This window comes from Cnephaeus nilssonii (genome assembly GCF_951640355.1).
Source record: "Cnephaeus nilssonii genome assembly, chromosome: 17".
Taxonomy (NCBI): domain Eukaryota; kingdom Metazoa; phylum Chordata; class Mammalia; order Chiroptera; family Vespertilionidae; genus Cnephaeus; species Cnephaeus nilssonii.
In genome coordinates this window covers 59,096,195-59,114,684 of record NC_137088.1, presented here as the reverse complement: position 1 = coordinate 59,114,684, position 18,490 = coordinate 59,096,195, and the positions used below count along the sequence as shown (strand labels likewise).

Below are 18,490 nucleotides of genomic sequence, written 5' to 3'. Positions count from 1 at the left end.
AACAGGCCTCTAGTAAAAGTATAATATGCTAATTTGACCGTACATCCTTCTGGACAAAGCCGGGCTGCAAGGGCCTAGGCAAGCCACCGCAGCTGCGAGGGCCCAGCCCCTTGCACGAATTTCATACATTTGGCCTCTAGTATGCATATAAGTTCTTTGGATAATCTTGTCCCACCCACACAGCCTCCCCTCTCCTTCTCTCTGAGACTTGACAGTCTGTTCCATGCTTCTGTGTCTCTGGATATATTTTGTTCGCCCCTTTATTGTTTTCATCAGATTCTACCTATGAGTGAGACCATGTGATACTTGTCTTTCTCTGACTGGCTTATTTCGCTTAGCATAATACTCTCTAGGCCCCTCCATGCTGTCTCAAAGGATAACATATCCTCCTTTTTTACTGCTGCATAGTATTCCATTGTGTAAAAATAAAAATGTACCACTGCTTTTTTATCAACTCATCTACTGATAGGCACTTGGGCTGTTTCCAGATCTTTGCTATGGTAAATTGTGCTGCTATGAACATGGGGTTCATATATTCTTTCTGATAGATGTTTCAGGTTTCTTAGGATATATTCCCAGGAGTGAGTCTCACTGGGTCAAATGTTAGTTTCGTATTTAATTTTTGAGGAAACTCCATACTGTTTTTCCATAGTAGCTGCAGCAGTCTGCATTTCTCCACATCCTCGCCAGCACATTACATTTGTTTATTTTTGAAGGTAGCCATTCTTACAGATGTTAGGTGATTTTTTATTGTTGTTTTAATTTGCATCTCTCTGATGATCAGTGACTTTGAGCATTTTTTCGTATGTCTCTTCGCCATCCGTATGTCCATTTTGGAGAAGTGTCTACTTAGGTCCTTTGCCCATTTAAAAAAAAAAATCTATTTTATTGATTTTTTACAGAGAGGAAGAGAGAGGGAGAGAGAGTTAGAAACAACGATGAGAGAGAAACATCGATCAGCTGCCTCCTGCACACTCCCTACTGGGGATGTGCCCGCAACCAAGGTACATGCCCTTGACCGGAATTGAACCTGGGACCCTTTAGTCTGAAGGCCAACACTCTATCCACTTAGCCAAACCAGTTAGGGCTTTGCCCATTTTTTAAACTGGATTGTTTGTCTTCCTTTTATTAAGTTGTATGAGTTACTGATATATTTTGGAAATTAACCCCTTATTAGATGTATCATTGGAAAATATGTTCTCCCATACAGTGGGCTCCCTTTTCATTTTGTTGATTGTTTGTTTTGCTGTGCAGAAGCTTTTTATTTTGCTACTAGAGGCCCGGTGCATGAAAATTCATGCACTGGAGGGGGGGGTCCCTCAGACTGGCCCGCCCCCTCTCACAGTCCAGGCGCCCCCAGGGGCAGGAGGCGACCCGGGAATCAGGGGAAGGCAACACCCCATCACACCTCTGCTGCTGCCACTGCCAGCAGCGCAAGCCTCAACCAGCCCTGGTTACCTGAGCCTCGGCCAGCCCTGGGCAGCTGGGCAGCCGCCATCTGAGGCTTGCCTGTGCCTTGGTTCAGCCCTGGGAGGCTGGGGGGTTGAGGAGACTGGGAGACTCCAGAGGCAGGCACATGGAGTGGCCAGGACTGCCTGCCACCTCGGCGGGGTTGAGAGGATTGGGCAGCGCCATCTTGTGGCTGTGGGTGCCGCCATCTTTGAGGGTGGGGCAGTCAGTTAGCATATTCCCTCCTTATTGGCTGTGGGCACTGCCATCTTTGCAATGGCGTGAGGGTCAATTAGCATATTCCCTCTTTATTAGATAAGACGAGAGGCCTGGTGCACGAAACTTGTGCACAGACGGGGGTTGTGTCCCTCAGCCCAGCCTACACCCTCTCCCATCTGGGACCCCTCGAGAGATGTCCAACTGCCCATTTAGGCCCGATCCCACTGGGCAGTCGGACATCCCTCTCACAATCCAGGACTGCTGGCTCCCAACTGCTCGCCTGCCTGCCTTCCTGATTGCCCCTAAATCGCTTCTGCCTGCCAGCCTGATCACCCCCTAACCACTCCCATGCCACCCTGATTGATGTCTAACTGCTCCCCTGCCAGCCTGTTTTCCCCCAACTTCCCTGCTCTGACGACGGCCTGGTCACCCCTAACTGCCATCCCCTGCAGGCTTGATTGCCTCCAACTGCCCTCCCTTGCAGGCCTGGTGCCTCCCAACTGCCCTCCCCTGCTGGCCATCTTGTGGTGGCCATCTTGTGTCCACATGGGGGCAGGATCTTTGACCACATGGGGGCAGCCATCTTGTGTGTTGGATTGATGGTCAATCTGCATATTACTTTTATTAGATAGGAGGATAGAGGCCTGTTGCACGGGTGGGGGCCCCCTGGTTTGCCCTGAAGGGTGTCCTAGATCAGGGTGGGGTTCCCTTGGGGCGTGGAGAGGCCTGAGAAAGGGGCCTGTGGTGGTTTGCAGGCCAGCCAAGCCCCTGGTGACTCAAGCAGAGGCCCTGGTATCTGGAATTTATTTACCTTCTACAATTGAAACTTTGTAGCCTGGAGCGGAGCCAAGCCTCCTGCTGGATCCGTGGCTGCCACTTGGATTTGTTTACCTTCTATAATTGAAACTTTGTATCCTTGAGTGGAGGCCTGGGCCCGCCAGAGTGTGTGGAAAGCTTAGCTTCTTCTGTTGCCAGGTAAACCCAATGATAGCCATCTTGGCTGGGGTTAATTTGCATACTCACCCTGATTGGCTGGTGGGCATGGCTTATGTAGTGGAGTGATGGTTAATTTGCATATTACCCTTTTATTAGGGTAATCTCATTTGTTTATTTTTTCCTTTGTTTCCCTTGCCCTAGCAGATATACAGTATCTGTAAAAATACTGCTACAGGAGATTTCTGAGATTTTGCTGCCTATGGTTTCTTGATTTTTATGGTTTCATGACTTACATTTAAGTCTTATCCATTTTGAGTTTATTCTTGTGTGTGGTGTAAGTTGGTGGTCTAGTTTCATTTTTTTTGCATGTACTTGTCCAATTTTCAACACTATTTATTGAAGAGACTATCTGTATCCCATTGTATGCATTTGCCTCCTTTGTCAAATATTAATTGAATGTAATGTCTTGGACCAATTTCTGGGGTCTGTTCTTTTCCATTGGCCTGTATTCCTTTTTTTTTATTTTTTACTTTGTTCTTCTTTCTCAAGATTGCTGCAGATATTTGAGGTCGTTTTTGATTCCATATAAAGTTTTGGAGTATTCGTTCTATGTCTGTGAAATATGTTGTTGGTATTTTAATTGGAATTGCATTGAATCTATAGATTGCTTTGGGTAATATGGACAATTAATGATGTTGATTCTTCCAATTCATGAATACGGTATATTCTTCCATTTGTTCATGTCTTCCACTATCGCTTTTTTCAACATCATGTAGTTTTCTGAGTACTGCTCTTTTACCTCTTCAGTTTATTCCTACTAGTATCTTCATTTTTTTGTTGCAGTGGTAAATGGGATTGTTTCTTTGGTTTCTCTTTCTGAGAATTCATTATCCTACCTAATAAAAGAGTAATATGCTATTTGACCCTAACTCTGCTACACCACAAGCCACGCCCACACTCACCAGCCAATCAGGAGCAGATATGCAAATAAGCCCAACCAAGATGGCTACAGCCACAGAGAGCAAGGTTTCCCAGGCAACGGAGGAAGCCAAGCTTTCTGCCTGCCCTTGCAGGCCTAAGCCTCCATTCAAACTACAAAGTTTCAATTATAGGAGGTAAACAAACCCAAACAGAAATGGTGGCAGCACGGAGCTAGAGAGAGCAGGCCAGGGTTGCCCCCGGCAACGGAGGAAGCCAAGCTTTCCACCTGTCCTGGCTGGCCTAGGCCTCCACTCCAGGCTACAAAGTTTTAATTATAGAAGGGGGATTAACCCCAACAGAAATGGCTGCCTGCCATGGAGCAAGCAGGAGGCTTGGCTCCGCTCTAGGCTACAACGTTTCAATTGTAGAAGGTAAATAAATTCAAGATACCAGGGCCTCGGCTTGGGTCACCAGGGGGCGTGGCTGGCCGGCAAACCACCACAGGCCCCTCGCCCAGGCCTCTCCACGCCCCAAGGGAACCCCACCCTGATCTGGGACACCCTTCAGGGCAAACCAGCTGGCCCCCACCCGTGCACCTGGCCTCTATCCTATCTAATAAAAGAGTAATATGCAGCTTGACCATCACTCCAACACACAAGATGGCTGCCCCCATGTGGTCAAAGATCCTGCCCCCATGTGGACACAAGATGGCCAGCAGGGGAGGGCAGTTCGGAGGCACCAGGCCTGCAAGGGAGGGCAGTTGGAGGCAATCAACCCTGCAGGGGAGGGCAGTTAGGGGTGACCAGGCCGGCAGAGGAGGGAAGTTTTGGGGCAACTAGGCTGGCAGGGGAGCAGTTAGGCATCAATCAGGCTGGCAGCGGAGTGGTTAGGGGGTGATCAGGCTGGCAGGCAGAAGCGGTTAGGGGCAATCAGGAAGGCAGGCAGGCGAGCAATTGGGAGCCAGCAGTCCTGGATTGTGAGAGGGATGTCCGACTACCCGTTTATTGGGCCTAAACGGGCAGTCGGACATCCCTCGAGGGGTCCCAGATTGAAGAGGGTACAGGCTGGGCTGAGGGACACCCCCCCTTCGTGCGCGAATTTCGTGCACCGGGCCTCTAGTCTATATATATAAAAAACCAGTGACCATAATGACCGGAACAACTGGTCGCTATGACACCCACTGCGGCCAGCGAACCGGCTTGATCGGGGGTGGGGCTGGCTGGCCAACTGCCCACGGCCCCTCTCCCCAGCTTCCCCATTCCCGTCGGCCTGCCCTATCCTCGTTGGCCCACAGCCCCTCCCCCTGGCTGGCCTCACCCCTGATTTTCCCCCCACCCCAATAGGGGGCATGGCAGGCCAGCCAACTTCCTGCAGCCCTTCCCCCAGCCAGCCCCACCTCTGGTCAGTCCCCCCTCCCCCACTTTGATCAGGGCTAGGGCTGGTCGGCCAACTACCCGTGGCCCCTCCCTCAGGCCGCTGGCCCCTGATCAGCCGCCCCCCCTCCCCCGATCAGCCCTTGGCCCCTCCCCACAGCCAGCTCCACCCCCGATCACCCACCCCCCACTAATCAGGGGTGTGGCTGGCCGTCCAACCTCCCTAGCCCCATTCAGGGGTGGGTCCATCCTGCCCACCACCCAGAGCCCCTCCCCATGGCAGGCCCCGCCCCCAGTCAGCCCCAACACCACAATCAGGGGCAGGGCCCACTGGCCACTTGACCCCAGCCCCTCCTCCCAGCTGGCCCAGCCCTGATCTGGCCCCAATCGGGGCGGGCCAGCAGCCAACCTCCCACTGTCTCCTCCTCTCAACAGGCCCAGCCCAATTCCACTGATCGGTGCTAGGCTGGCCAGACCCCACCCATACAGAATTCGTGCATTGGGCCTCTAGTTGGTGTATAAAAAAGCATAGATTTTGGGGTATTAATTTTATACTTTGCTCTCTTGCCTAATTGATTTATTTAATCTAGTAGTTTCCTGGTGGAATCTTTCGGGTTTTCTATGTGCAATATCCTGTCATCTGCAAATAATGACATAATGCCTTTTACTTCTTATAGTCTGATTGCTGTAGCTAGGACTTCCAGTACTATGTTGCATAAGAGTGGTGAAAGTGTACATCCCTGTCTTGTTCCTGTTCTTAGGGTAAATGGTTTTAGTTTTTGCCCATTGAGTATGATGTTGGCTGTATATGATCCTCTATTCCCACTTTGCCGAGAGTTTTTATCAACACTGGGTGTTAGATTTTGTCGAATGCTTTCTCTGTGTCTAATGATAGGATATTGTGATTTTTGTCTTTCGGTTTGCTTATGTGATGTATCACATTTATTGACTTACTAATACTGTACCAGCCATGCATCCCTGGAATAAATTGCATTTGGTCATGGTATATGAACTTTTTAATATATTACTGGATTTGATTTGCTAATATTTTGTTGAGGATTTTAGCATCTATGTTTATCAGGAATATTGGCCTATAATTTTATTTGTAGTATCTTTGTCTGGTTTTGGAATTAGGGTAATGCTGGCCTTGTAAAAGTAGCTTGGAAGTGTCCATTTCTCTTGGAAATTTTGGAATAGTTTGAGAAGGATAGGTGTGTTAGTTCTTTCAGTGTTTGGTAAAACTCCCCTGTGAAGCCATTCAGAACAGGGCTTTCATTTGCTGGGAGTTTTTCGATTAGTGCTTCTGTTTCATCAGTTGTTAATGGCCTCTACAGGCTTTCCAATTCTTCCTAATTCAGTTTTGGGCTATTGTATTTTTCTATGAATTTATTTCATTCACATTGCCCAGCTATTGGTATATAGTTGTTCATAGTATTTGCTTACAATCCTTTGTATTTATGTGGTATCAGTTGTTACTTCACTGCTTTCACCTCTGATTTTATTTATTTGGGTCATCTCTCCTTTTTGAGTCTGGCTAAAGGTTCATCAATCTTGTTTATCTTTTCAAAGAACTAGCTCTTGGTTTCATTGACCTACTATATTGTTTTTGTTGTTTGTTTGTTTGTTTTTTTGTCTGTCATTTATTTCTGTTGTGATCTTTATTATTTTGTTCCTTTTACTTACTCTGGGCTTTTCTTTTTGTTTGCTTTCTACTTTCTTAAATTGTATGGTTAGCTAGTTTATTTTCAAAGTTTCTTGTTTTTTGAGGTAGGCCTGTAATGCTATGAACTTCCCGCTCAGGACTACTTCTGCTGTGCCCCCTGGATTTTGGGTTGTTGTGTGTTCATTTTCATATTTCCAGGAAGTTTTTTTATTTCTTCCTTGATCTCATTGGTAACCCATTCATTGTTTAATAACATGCTATTTATCCTCCATGTGTTTGAATGTTTTTGAGTGTTTTTTACTGTAGTTGATTTCTAATTTTATGCCATTGTAATCTGAGAAGATTCTTGATGTGATTTCAATCTTCTTAAACTTGTAGAGACTTATTCTGTGTCCTAACATGTGGTCTGTCTTTGAGAATGACCCATGTGCACTTGAGTAGAATGTGTGTTCTGAAGCTTTGTGGTAGAAAGCTTTGTAAATCTCAGTGAAATTCATCTAATCTAGTTTTTCATTTAAAAAACTGTTTCCTTGTTGATTTTTTGTCTGAAAGATCTATCCAGTGAAATCAGTGGAGTGTTAAAGTCCCCTACTATGACTTTATTGTTGTCTATTTCTCCCTTAAATCCCTCCAGAAGATTTTTTTATATTTAAATGATCCTATGTTGGCTGCATATATGTTTACCAGGATTATATCCTCTTGTTGGATCGATCCCTTTAGTATTATGTAGTGACCTTTGTTTCTTCATTTTGAAGTCTTTTTTTCAAATATGAGTGTTACTACCCAAGCTTTTTTTTTTTTTCCCCATTTGCATGGAATTTGTTTTTCCATCCCTTCAGTCTCAATACTGTGTGAGTCTTTTATTCTGATGTGGGTCTCCTGTAGCAGCATATATTTAGGTCATGTTTTTTTTTATCCATTCAGTTACCCTATGTCTTTTAATTGGAACATTTAATTGATTTGCATTTAAGATTATTATTGATAGGTATTTATTTATTGCCACTCTAATTATTTATGCCTGTGTTACTCTCTATTTCTTCTTTTTTTTTTTTAAACATATTTTATTGATTTTTTTTTACAGAGAGGAAGAGAGAGGGATAGAGAGTTAGAAACATCGATGAGAGAGAAACATCGATCAGCTGCCTCCTGCACACCCCCTACTGGGGATGTGCCCGCAACCAAGGTACATGCCCTTGACCGGAATCGAACCTGGGACCCTTGAGTCTGCAGGCCGACACTCTATCCACTGAGCCAAACCGGTTTCGGCTCTCTATTTCTTCTTATTACAGCAGTCCCTTTAGCCTTTCTTGCCATTCTGATTTGATGGTGATAAACTCCTTTAGCCTTTTTTAAATGTTTGTCTGGGACGTTCCTTATTTTACTATCTATTTTGAATGATAGCCTTGCTGTATATAGTAATCTTGGTTTCAGACCCTTGCTTCCCATTACCTTGAGTACTCTATGCCAATCTCTTAGGCCTGTTGAGTTTCTGATGAGAAATCAGCTGACAGCCTTATGAGAGCTTCTTTGTAGATAACAAATTGCTTTTCTCTTGCTGTCTTTAAGATTCTATCTTTGTCTTTAATTTTTGTTATTTTAATTATGTTGTGTCTGTCTGGGTGTGGGCATGTTTGAGATTTTGTTTGGCACTCTGTGTCTCCTGAACTTATGTGCCTTTTTACTTTACCAGGTTAGGGAAGTTTTCTGCCAGTATTTCTTCAGAGAGATTGCCTATTCATTCCTTTCTTCACCGTCTGGTACTCCTATGGTGCAAATATTGTTACATTTTATGGTTTCCCACAGCTTCCTTTAGATGTCCTCCTGTTTTTTAAATTGTTTTTTCTTTTTGGTTCTCTGATTGAGTGATTTTTTTCTACCCTGTCTTATAACTCACTTATCTGATCCTTGGCTTCCCCTAATCTGCTGTGTATTCCTTCCAATGTGTTCTTTATTAGTGCTACCTGAAGCCCGGTACATGAAATTTGTGCACTCAGGGGGATGGGGAGGGGATTCCCTCAGCCTGGCCTGCACCCTCTCACAGTCTGGAAGCCTTTGGGGGATGTCCAGCATTTGGACATCCTTAGTGCTTCTTCGGAGGTGGGAGAGGCTCCCACCACTGCCGCTGCGCTCACCAGCCATGAGCCCGGCTTCTGGCTGAGTGGTTTTTCCCCTTTGGGAGTGCACCAACCATCAAGGGGCAGCTACGGCATTCAGCATCTGCCCCCTGGTGGTCAGTGCCCCTCATAGTGACTGGTTGTTCTGCTGTTCGGTTGATTTGCATATTAGCCTTTTATTATATAGGATGGCATTCTTAATTAATGACTAGTCATTTTCATGGTTTATATATCTTTTTTCAGGCTAGTTCGCATCCTTGTAATCATTATTCTGAACTCTATTTCTGATAAATACACTGAGTGGTCAGATTAGTATAATCTCTGAACGCATAATAATTTGGTCACTCAGTGTATATCCTATATAATAAAAGGCTAATATGCAAATTGTCCCCTTGACCAGGAGTTTGACCAGTAGGCAGGCTGGCCAACCGCCCACGTCCCCTCCCCCTGACCGGGCTGGCCGAACCCCACCCATGCACGAATTCATGCACAAATACATACATACACACACTGAGTGGCCAGATTATTATGCATTCAGAGATCATAATAATCTGGCCACTCGTGTATATTATCTCCATTTCATTTAGCTCTTCTTCTGGAGAATTCTCTTTTTCATTTGGGGCTTGTGGTTTTGTCTCCCCGTTTGCCTGCCTGTTTGGTTTTGTTTCTGTGTATTAGGTAGATCTGCTGCGATTCCTAATCTTTGTGGAGGTTCTCTGGTGCAGAACAGTGTCTGACAGTGATTGTGACTATCCCTGAGTCCCCTGTTTGGACCCATCTGCAATTTACAGCCTGTGGCCCCTCTGCTGGGGCTGGGTGCCTTTGGAAAGGACTAGGATGTGCACCAGGGTCTGCCTTCCTAGCCCTGGGCCCAGAAGGAGGTCAGGCAAAGACTCAAGCCTGCAGGCTGATTGTTAGTCTCAGTCTCTTAATGAGCCTCAGGCTATAAACTCCACCCGGTGGGGTGAGAGGTTTTGTAATAGGATGGGCCAGTTGCTTCCTCCCACACAGAATCCGCCTGTATTGTAAACGTCTCTCTGAGAAAGATATCCATTGCAGTATGGGGGAAGACTAAACACAGGACTGGGAAGTTGCCTTCAAAGCTCTTACCCCTAAGCCCCCCAACCCGGGATTCTCATACAGCTCTAGTCCATTCTGCCCTCCCTTTGTCAGCACTCAAGGCAGAGGGTAGCTGCATGTGAAATTGTGTTCATTGGCCCTTTAAGAGGGTGCCTGCACTTTCCGGTGTCTCAACTGGCAGACAAAAAAACAACAACAAAAGAAACCCACTGCTTTTCATAGCCGATGTTAATGGGAACCTTTTTCAGTTCTGGTGCTCTTGGTTGGGGAGCCCAGATTGGGTTTAGACCACGGAGTTCTCAGTGGGAAATCCATCCCCCCACTCCCCCCGAGCTGAGATATTCCTCCGAAACTCTAGCTGCTGTCTGTGGTAGCCCAGCCAGCCCTCTTGCACCTCCATACCTTGTACCAGTCTCTATGTCAGGGGTGGGAACCTTTTTTTCTGCCAAGGGCTATTTGGATATATAAAACATTATTTTCGGGCCCTACAAAATTATCCACTTAAAACTTAGCCTACTATATTTGTTCAAACATTTCATTACTCACCCCTAATTCCTTAGCAGGACCAGACCAAATGATTTTGCAGGCCTCATTTGGCCCATGGTCCCGAAGTTCCTCACCCTCATCTGTGTGGTCTCTGCTTTATGTCCTTGGGTATCAGGGTTCTCTCCAGCTAGTCTTCAGTTGATTACTCAGGATGGTTTTTCTACATTTTAGTTGTAATTCCAGTTTGGTCCTGGGCGAAGGTCAGTATAGCTTCCACTTAATCCACCGCCATTTTGGATCCTCATCCCTGCTCATTTGAAGCTTACTTTCTAATGGTAACTGTGTTAAAAATTTAGTGTCAGCTCTTATTGGGTGTGAAAGTCAGGTGGGAAATGTTCATGGCAGCACATCTAGTGTCTTTATGAAATCAGTATACTGTGTTTTAGGACCAAAATGATAAGAGTGAAACTGAAAATTCTATATTGTTCAGATCAAAGTAAGTGGTAGTACTATAAATTTAGTAATTTGCCTGATAGTTAATAAATTTCAGGGAAGTCGTGAAATTTAGAACACCGAGGAAATGGTTGTTGTGAAAGGCTTTCTGTAGGCTTTGGCTGGATTAAATCAGGCTCATGAACAAGCAGGGGAAGTAATCAGAGTGAACACGAGGGTAGGACTTCGTGGCTTTTCCAAGTGGTTCTGTCGCTTTGTGTCTGAAGCAGGGCTGTGATGTTTTTGTTTCCAGTCGGGCTTTTCTCAGTTCTTCGAGGTAAAAGTGTAAGTTAGTGCTAGATAATTCCTTGACGAAAAAATACTGACATAAATGAAGAAGTTGAAAACTGAAATATAATTCCCAACGGTGTTCTGAATGTTTGAATTAGAAGAACATTATCTAATTGAAGTTATGGTGCATGTAAATATTCATTTAGTCTGGGTTGCTTCTTTTTATTTAATGTATCTAGTTGTGTTCATAGTACTTTTTTTTGGTAACCACAGTTAATTAGCTATAGCAATAACTTATGCGGCTTTCTCATAATTCTTAAAGAAAAAATAATGAGCTTTGGTCCTAATAGTATGATATAATTTTATGCAACAAAGAAATATGAAAAATATTTTAAAGAACAATTTAAAACTCTGAACTGCTATATATTACCTCTTAGTATCTGAAATTCTCAGTTTAAAAAAATCAGATATATTTTCTTAAGGATGATTTTATTTTTTTTAATTTCCTTTAGGTAAAAGTGCAGTTTTAAAGTGTCTACTGGATATTCACAAAATTTTTCAGGAAAGTGACCCAGCTTACATTCTAAACGATCTCTATATCTCGGACTACTGTGTGTGGATTCAGAAAGCCAAGTAAGTTTTGAATTACATATGAATTTTGTATGTTCCCATTTCTGGAATACCTACTTACCCCCGAGGAAGAAAATTAAATAACCTGGGAGATAAATTTTAATGAAAGAGAAGCTTCATTTAGCTACCAAACATTTTAAGAAGTAAGTGGATCAACCTGGGTAGCTTAGTGATTTTGCTTAGGGAGGAGATGCAGATGTTGAAAAGCTAATTTTACTTAAAAAAAAAAAGTGGCATTGCTTAGAAAATAAATATTAAAACAGACAGTTATAAATACACATTTGGTGCATTGTGCCTACAGTTCTTTTTAAAGCCTTATATTTTGTCTTTTTCTTTAAATTAACATTGTTTAGAAAAGGAAAGTGAGGTTAAAGTGTTGGCAGCAGCATTAGTTACGGTCATTACATTCTCGGAAAACTGCAGGGGAACCAGGAGAAAGTCCTAGGTAGGAAATTGTGGCTTCAGCCCACTGCTCTGCCACTCTCTGTCAGTTTCTCTCCAGAATGGAACCATGGGAAATTTGTGTGTGTGTGTGTGTGTGTGTGTGTGTGTGTGTGTGTCCTCTGTGTGATTTCCGAGGATGGGTTGTTGGAACATGGAATTGCACTATTTTATAGATATCTAATTGTATTAGAATTAGGGTTGGGGGAGGAAAGGGTAGGGTTTAGGTAGGTGCCAGTCCTAGAGTCAGCCTGTTAAAGGATTACTCCTTCCTCCCACCCCATCCTCTCCTATGTAATAAAAGCCTAATATGCAAATCGACCAAATGGCGGAACGACCAGTTGCTATGATGTGCACTGACCACCAGGGGACAGATGCTCAATGCAGGAGCTTCCCCGTGGTAGTCAGTGCCCTCCCACAGGGGGAGCGCTGCTCAGCCAGAAGCCAGGCTCATGGCTGGCGAGTGCAGCGGTGGTGGCGAGAGCCTCTCCCGCCTCCGTGGCAGTGCTAAGGATGTCTGACTGCTGGGGAGCAGGCCGTGCACTGGACCTCTAGTACAATATGAAATCTCAAGCCTAAGGTTTGGAACCTGTTGATAGTTTACTTCAGTGCAGTGTGAGTGTGCCTGTGTGCACCTATGTAAACATCTCAGGGCACAAACCTAATCATTGCTGATCACAAAGCTATGCCTTCACTGGCTAACAGAATCCATTGTTCAGAGCATTAAAAAATGCAACCCTCAGAGCTGAATCACATGATTCCTGGTAACTATTAATTGAGATCTCACAAAGAGAACTCTTGATCGCAATGATCCTTAGGTGTAGAAAAATGATGGCGCAATATCATTTGTTACTTAGAAGAAAAATGATGATATTTTTTCTATTACTGTGGTTGATCAATTAATGCGCTATTATAGCTTTAATGCCTGTTTCAAGTGAGCCATTATATAGAATTTACTTTTTTTTTTCTGTTTGTGGGGAAGCAATTATATTACAGAGTAAAATAAAAAATCTTGGAGCTATTACCTGTTGTAAAGAAAATGCTAGGGGACTAGGCAAGATAACCCCTAATAATACCAAGCAGGTGGTGTCAGCATTTGTGTTGGAAATGTAGATTTTGCCAGATGGGAAATTGTATCTCCAGCCCTGAGGTCATGATGGTATGGCATCACTTCATTCAGTCCTCAGCTGATTGAGCTCACCGTGCTGTGCGCCATTCCCGCTGTGGGGCGTGTGCTGCACCTTGGGAACCGCTGGGCTTGACACTTCCTCTCTGAGCTTCATTTCTGAACGTTATTTTTAGGCCCACGGGTACCCTCGCAGGGAGCAGGTGCTGATTAGGGGAGGAGGGCATGACTGTTTCCTGGGACTGTAGCTATGGAAGCTTTGCAGAGGGTTCCGCAGGCCTCGGAGGGGCGGGCTCTGGCCAGCAGCCCTGTAGCAGTGGTCGTCCCTGGAGGCACAGGGGGTGCAGGAAGTTAGGGGGCAGTAGGGGGGCAGCGAGGCCGAAGGGGGAGTAACTGTCAATCCTTCCCGCTTGGCGCTATTCTTTAAATTGTACGTGGTTGTTTCGCAGCTGTACCAAAGCCCGCTGCAGAGATGGCACTGCTGCTGGGGGGGAGTGTGCAGGGGGGGAGGGTCCGACCCTGGGGGGCCGCTCAGGCCTGCCTTCACCCGGGTCTGGAGTTGTAGGGAGAAGAGGCGTGCCCAGCCCCAGTGGAGGGGGCCCGGCAGCCGTGGGCCACGGGCCCCTGGTGCCTCGGGGGCACTGACGGGTGGTCGCCGGCGTGCTATTGTTGTGGGCGCCCCTGGTGGTACTGGTGGGGGAAGAGATGGGGAGTCAGAGGTGTGGGCTGCAGCTTCCGCAGCCCCTAGGCTGGGTCTTCTCCCCATCCGGTCAGCCTCCCCGTCCCCCCGGGGGTGCGGGGGCTGAGGTAGGGTGTCCGTCCGTACCCCTGGGGGTGCGGGGGCTGGGGTAGGGTGTCCATCCGTCCCCCGGGGGTGCGGGGGCTGGGGTAGGGTGTCCATCCGTCCCCCGGGGGTGCGGGGGCTGGGGTAGGGTGTCCATCCGTCCCCCGGGGGTGCGGGGGCTGGGGTAGGGTGTCCATCCGTCCCCTGGGGGTGCGGGGGCTGGGGTAGGGTGTCCATCCGTCCCCCGGGGGTGCGGGGGCTGGGGTAGGGTGTCCGTCCGTCCCCCCGAGGGTGCGGGGGCTGGGGTCGGGTGTCCATCCGTCCCCCGGGGGTGCGGGGGCTGGGGTAGGGTGTCTGTGAGGGGGATTGGAAGAGCTCCCCGTGGCCGCTTCCTCTTCCTTCTTTGCAGTCCGGGCTCGTGTCAGGCGCTCTCCTCAGACCCCTGGGAACTTGGTTCCGGCCGCCCGCCCCCTGCTGTGCGCGCAGCCTCCTGCTGGTCTGTCAATATGAAAATTGGTTGTTACTGGGACACTGTAACGGACAATTAGCATATTACCTCTTTATATGTATAGATAGCCCATTTATTTTATTTTTTCCCCTTTGTTTCTCTTGCTCTAGGCCAGTGATGGGCAACCTTTTGAGCTTGGTGTGTCAAACTTCGCCAAAAAACTGAGCATAACTTGGGTAGTGTGTCACTTTGAGGAAAAAACATTATTTCTTGATATTTATAGTTTAAATAACATAAATGTATAATTGTTATATGTAATTGTATTTAATAAACCTCAGCGGCCGCGTGTCATCAGAAATGGCTACGCGTGTCAGTGCTGACACGCGTGTCATAGGTTCGCCATCACTGCTCTAGGAGATGTATCAGCAAAAATTCTGCTACATGACATGTCTGAGATTTTACTGCCTATGTTTTCTTCTAGGATTTTTATGGTTTCTTGGCTTACAAAGTCTTTTATCCATTTTGAGTTTATTCTTCTTTATGGTGTAAGTTGGTGGTTTAAGTTCTTTCTTCTTTTTGCATGTGTCTGCCAGTTTTCCCAACACCATTTGTTGAATAGACTATCTTTACTCCATTTTATGTTCTTGTCTCCTCTGTCAAATGTTAATTGACCGTAATGGTGTGGGTCAATTTCTGGGGTCTCTGTCCTTTTTCATTGGTCTATATGCCTGTTCTTTTGCCAGTATCTGACCCTAGGGAGGGGGGAGGGCGGGAACAGATTAACCAAAGATCTTATATGCATACTAGAGGCCCTGTGGGGTCCCTCAGCCTGGCCTGCAGGGATTGGGCCGAAACCGGCAGTCCAACATCTCCCGAGAGGTCCTGGATTGTGAGAGGATGCAGGCCAGGCCGAGGAACCCCACCGGTGCACGAAATTCATGCACTGAGGGGGGTTGTCCCTCAGCCCAGCCTGTACCCTCTCCAATCTGGGACCCCTTGAGGGATGTCCGACTGCCCGTTTAGGCCCGATCGGACATCCCTCTCACAATCCAGGACTGCTGGCTCCTAACTGTTTGCCTGCCTGCCTTCCTGATTGCCCCTAACCGCTTCTGCCTGCCAGCCTGATCACCCCCTAACCACTCCGCTGCCAGCCTGTTTGCCCTCAACTTCCCTCCTCTGCCAACCTGGTCACCCCTAACTGCCCTCTCCTGCAGGGTTGATCACCTCCAACTGCCCTCCCTTGCAGGCCTGGTCATTCTCAACTTCCCTCCCTTGCAGGCCGGGTGCCTCCCAACTGCCCTCTCCTGCTGGCCATCTTGTGGTGGCCATATTGTGTCCACATGGAGGCAGGATCTTTGACCACATGGGGCAGCTATATTGTGTGTTGCAGTGATGATCAATCTGCATATTACTCTTTTATTAGATAGGATAGAGGCCTGGTACAGGGGTGGGGGCCAGCTGGTTTGCCCTGAAGGGTGTCCCGGATCAGGTGGGGGTTCCCTTGAGGCGTGGGGCGGCCTGAGCGAGGGGCCTGTGGTGGTTTGCAGGCCAGCCACGCCCCCTGGCAACCCAAGTGGAGGCCCTGGTATCTGGAATTTAATTTCCTTCTACAATTGAAACTTTGTAGCCTGGAGCGGAGCCAAGCCTGGGGTTCCCTCCGCCGCTGGCAGCCATTTCTGTTGGGGTTATAATTGAAACTTTGTAGCCTTAAGCGGGTGGGCCCGGCCAGGGTGCGCAGAAAGCTTTGCTTCCCCTGTTGCCGGGAGCAACCCTGGCCTGCTCTCTCAAGCTCCATTCTGCCACCATTTCTGTTTGAATTTGTTTACCTTCTATAATTGAAACTTTGTAGCTTGAGTGGAGGCTTAGGCCTGGCCAGGGCAGGCGGAAAGCTTGGCTTCCTCTGTTACCTAGGAAGGCTTAGGCCTGGCCAGGGCAGGCGGAAAGCTTGGCTTCCTCTGTTACCTAGGAAACGTTGCTCTCTGTGCCTGCAGCCATCTTGGTTGGGTTAATTTGCATACTTGCTCTGATTGGATGGTGGGTGTGGCTTGTAGGCGTGGCTTATGGGTGTGTTGGAGGTATGGTCAATTTGCATATGTGTCTATTATTAGGTAGGATATTTTCTAGTGGAATCATTGCCTTTAATATTATATAGTGGCCATCTTTGTCTCTTTTTACAGCCTTCATTTTGAAGTCTATTTTGTCAGACATTTGTTCAAATTTTAAGATTTGACAATTTGTAAGGGTGTGAAAGTATAATTTTCACTCTCATTTTTTTTATAACTAATGAATGGCTCATATATTTATGAGTCATTCGTGTTCCCTCTTCTCTGGAACTCCTGTCTGTTGTATTGCCTATTTTTTATTCTTTTTTCTTTTTAGGACTTTTCTGGTATTCTGGATACTAGTCCTTTATTGGTTAAATATGTTGCAAACATTCTTTCCCAGTTTGCAGATTTATCTTTCAGTTTCCTGTAATGTCTTCATAAACAGGAGTTTTTAATTTTAATGTTGTAAAAATTGTCAATATGTTTCTTTATGAGTGTGGGGTTTTTTTTGTTTCTTATTTAAGAAAGATTTTTGAATTGGATGTCATAAAAATATTCTCATATACTATCTTCTAAAAAATTTTTTGTGTTAAGCATCTAAAGTCTTTAGTCCACCTGGAACTGATTTTTGTGTATTTTATGAGTGAGAGGAACCAGTTCTGTGTTTCCCATATGTATAACCTCATCCAAGCTTCACTTACTAAGTAGCTGCCCTTCCCCATGCATGCCACCATGCTCCTCTGGCCTCCTCAAGGTTACGTAGACGTATGGGTCTGGTTCTGGTCTGCGTATCCAGTTCCACAGATCTACTTGTCTATCATCTGCCAATACCATACTTTCTTAATTACGGTAGCATTTTATCTTAGACTCAGCCTGTCAAGTCCCATGGCAAACATTCTGATTAGAATTGCTTTGAATCTATTATTAATCAATTTGGGGAGACTAAAACATTTAGAATCTTTCCAGTAACATAGTATAACTCTCTGTTTAGGTTTTCTTTAATGTCTTTCAGTAAAAATTTATAATATTTCTCATAAAAATTGTGTACATCTTTTGTTAGATTTGTTTTGTATTTTGTGTTACTATTGTAAATAGCATTGAAAAGAAAAACTATTTGTTTAAGGTATATAGAAATGTAACTTGCTTTTTTTGTATTGATTTTTGTATCTAGCTACCTTGCTAAACCTCTATTATGAACTCTTATGTATAAACTCTCTCTGGCTTTCTATATAAGCAATAGTAGTGCAAATAATAACAGTTTGGTTACTTCCTTTCCAATCTTTACATCCTTTATTTCTTTCTTCTTTTTCTTTATTCGTCTTTATTTTATTGTACTAGCTAGACCTTCCGAACAATGCTGAATAGATGTGGTGGTATTATATTTCCCTACCCTGCTCTTTGTCTTTAGAAAATGCTTTTAACAGTCCACCATTAAATATGATGTTTGCTACAGGCTTTTGTAGATGGCCTTTATCAAATTAAGAAAACTTTTGCCTTAGTCAGTTTGGCTTAGGAGTGTTAGAAATAAGGCGAGCACCCGATTCAGGGTCCTGGTAGAACACAAAGGAGCCAGGCAGCAGGCAGACATCTTTACTTCTACGCAGAAGGGTGCGCACACATGGTCTGGCGCTTGTGACCTGTCTCTCACTCCTGATTGGAGCTCAGGCGCACAGCCTTTCTCAATTGGCTAATTCAAAGGGAGGGGTTGGCCTTCGCTGTTTCAAGATGGCGGCCCCCAGGGAGCTGCAAGCCATGCGGCCAACATGGCGGCTGCCAAGTTACGCAGTCCAACATGGCAGCTGCCTAAACTGTTATTTGATAGAAAAGATGATTTGTTTCTTCTTACAGTAGACAGAGCATCGGCCCTTGGACTGAAGGGTCCCAGGTTTGATTCCAGTCAAGGGCACGTACCTGGGCTGCAGGCCTGTTTGGAGCACATGCGGGAGGCAACCAGTTGATGTGTCTCCCTCACATCCATGTCTCTCTCTGTCTTTCCTCGTCCCTTCCACTCTCTCTAAGAATCAGTGGGAAAATATCCTCAGATGAGGATTA

At 45.9% G+C, this 18,490-nt stretch overlaps 1 protein-coding gene across 2 annotated transcripts in view; it reads left to right on the top strand.

Annotated features, from left to right (window-relative positions):
* Positions 1-18,490, top strand: part of SHQ1 (SHQ1, H/ACA ribonucleoprotein assembly factor) — a 318,538-nt gene that overhangs the window by 101,953 nt on the left and 198,095 nt on the right. For both annotated transcript variants that reach the window (XM_079795697.1, XM_079795698.1), the window contains exon 10: positions 11,477-11,597. In XM_079795697.1, coding sequence (XP_079651823.1) covers positions 11,477-11,597 — 121 coding nt within the window. The remainder of the gene's footprint in view (positions 1-11,476; positions 11,598-18,490) is intronic.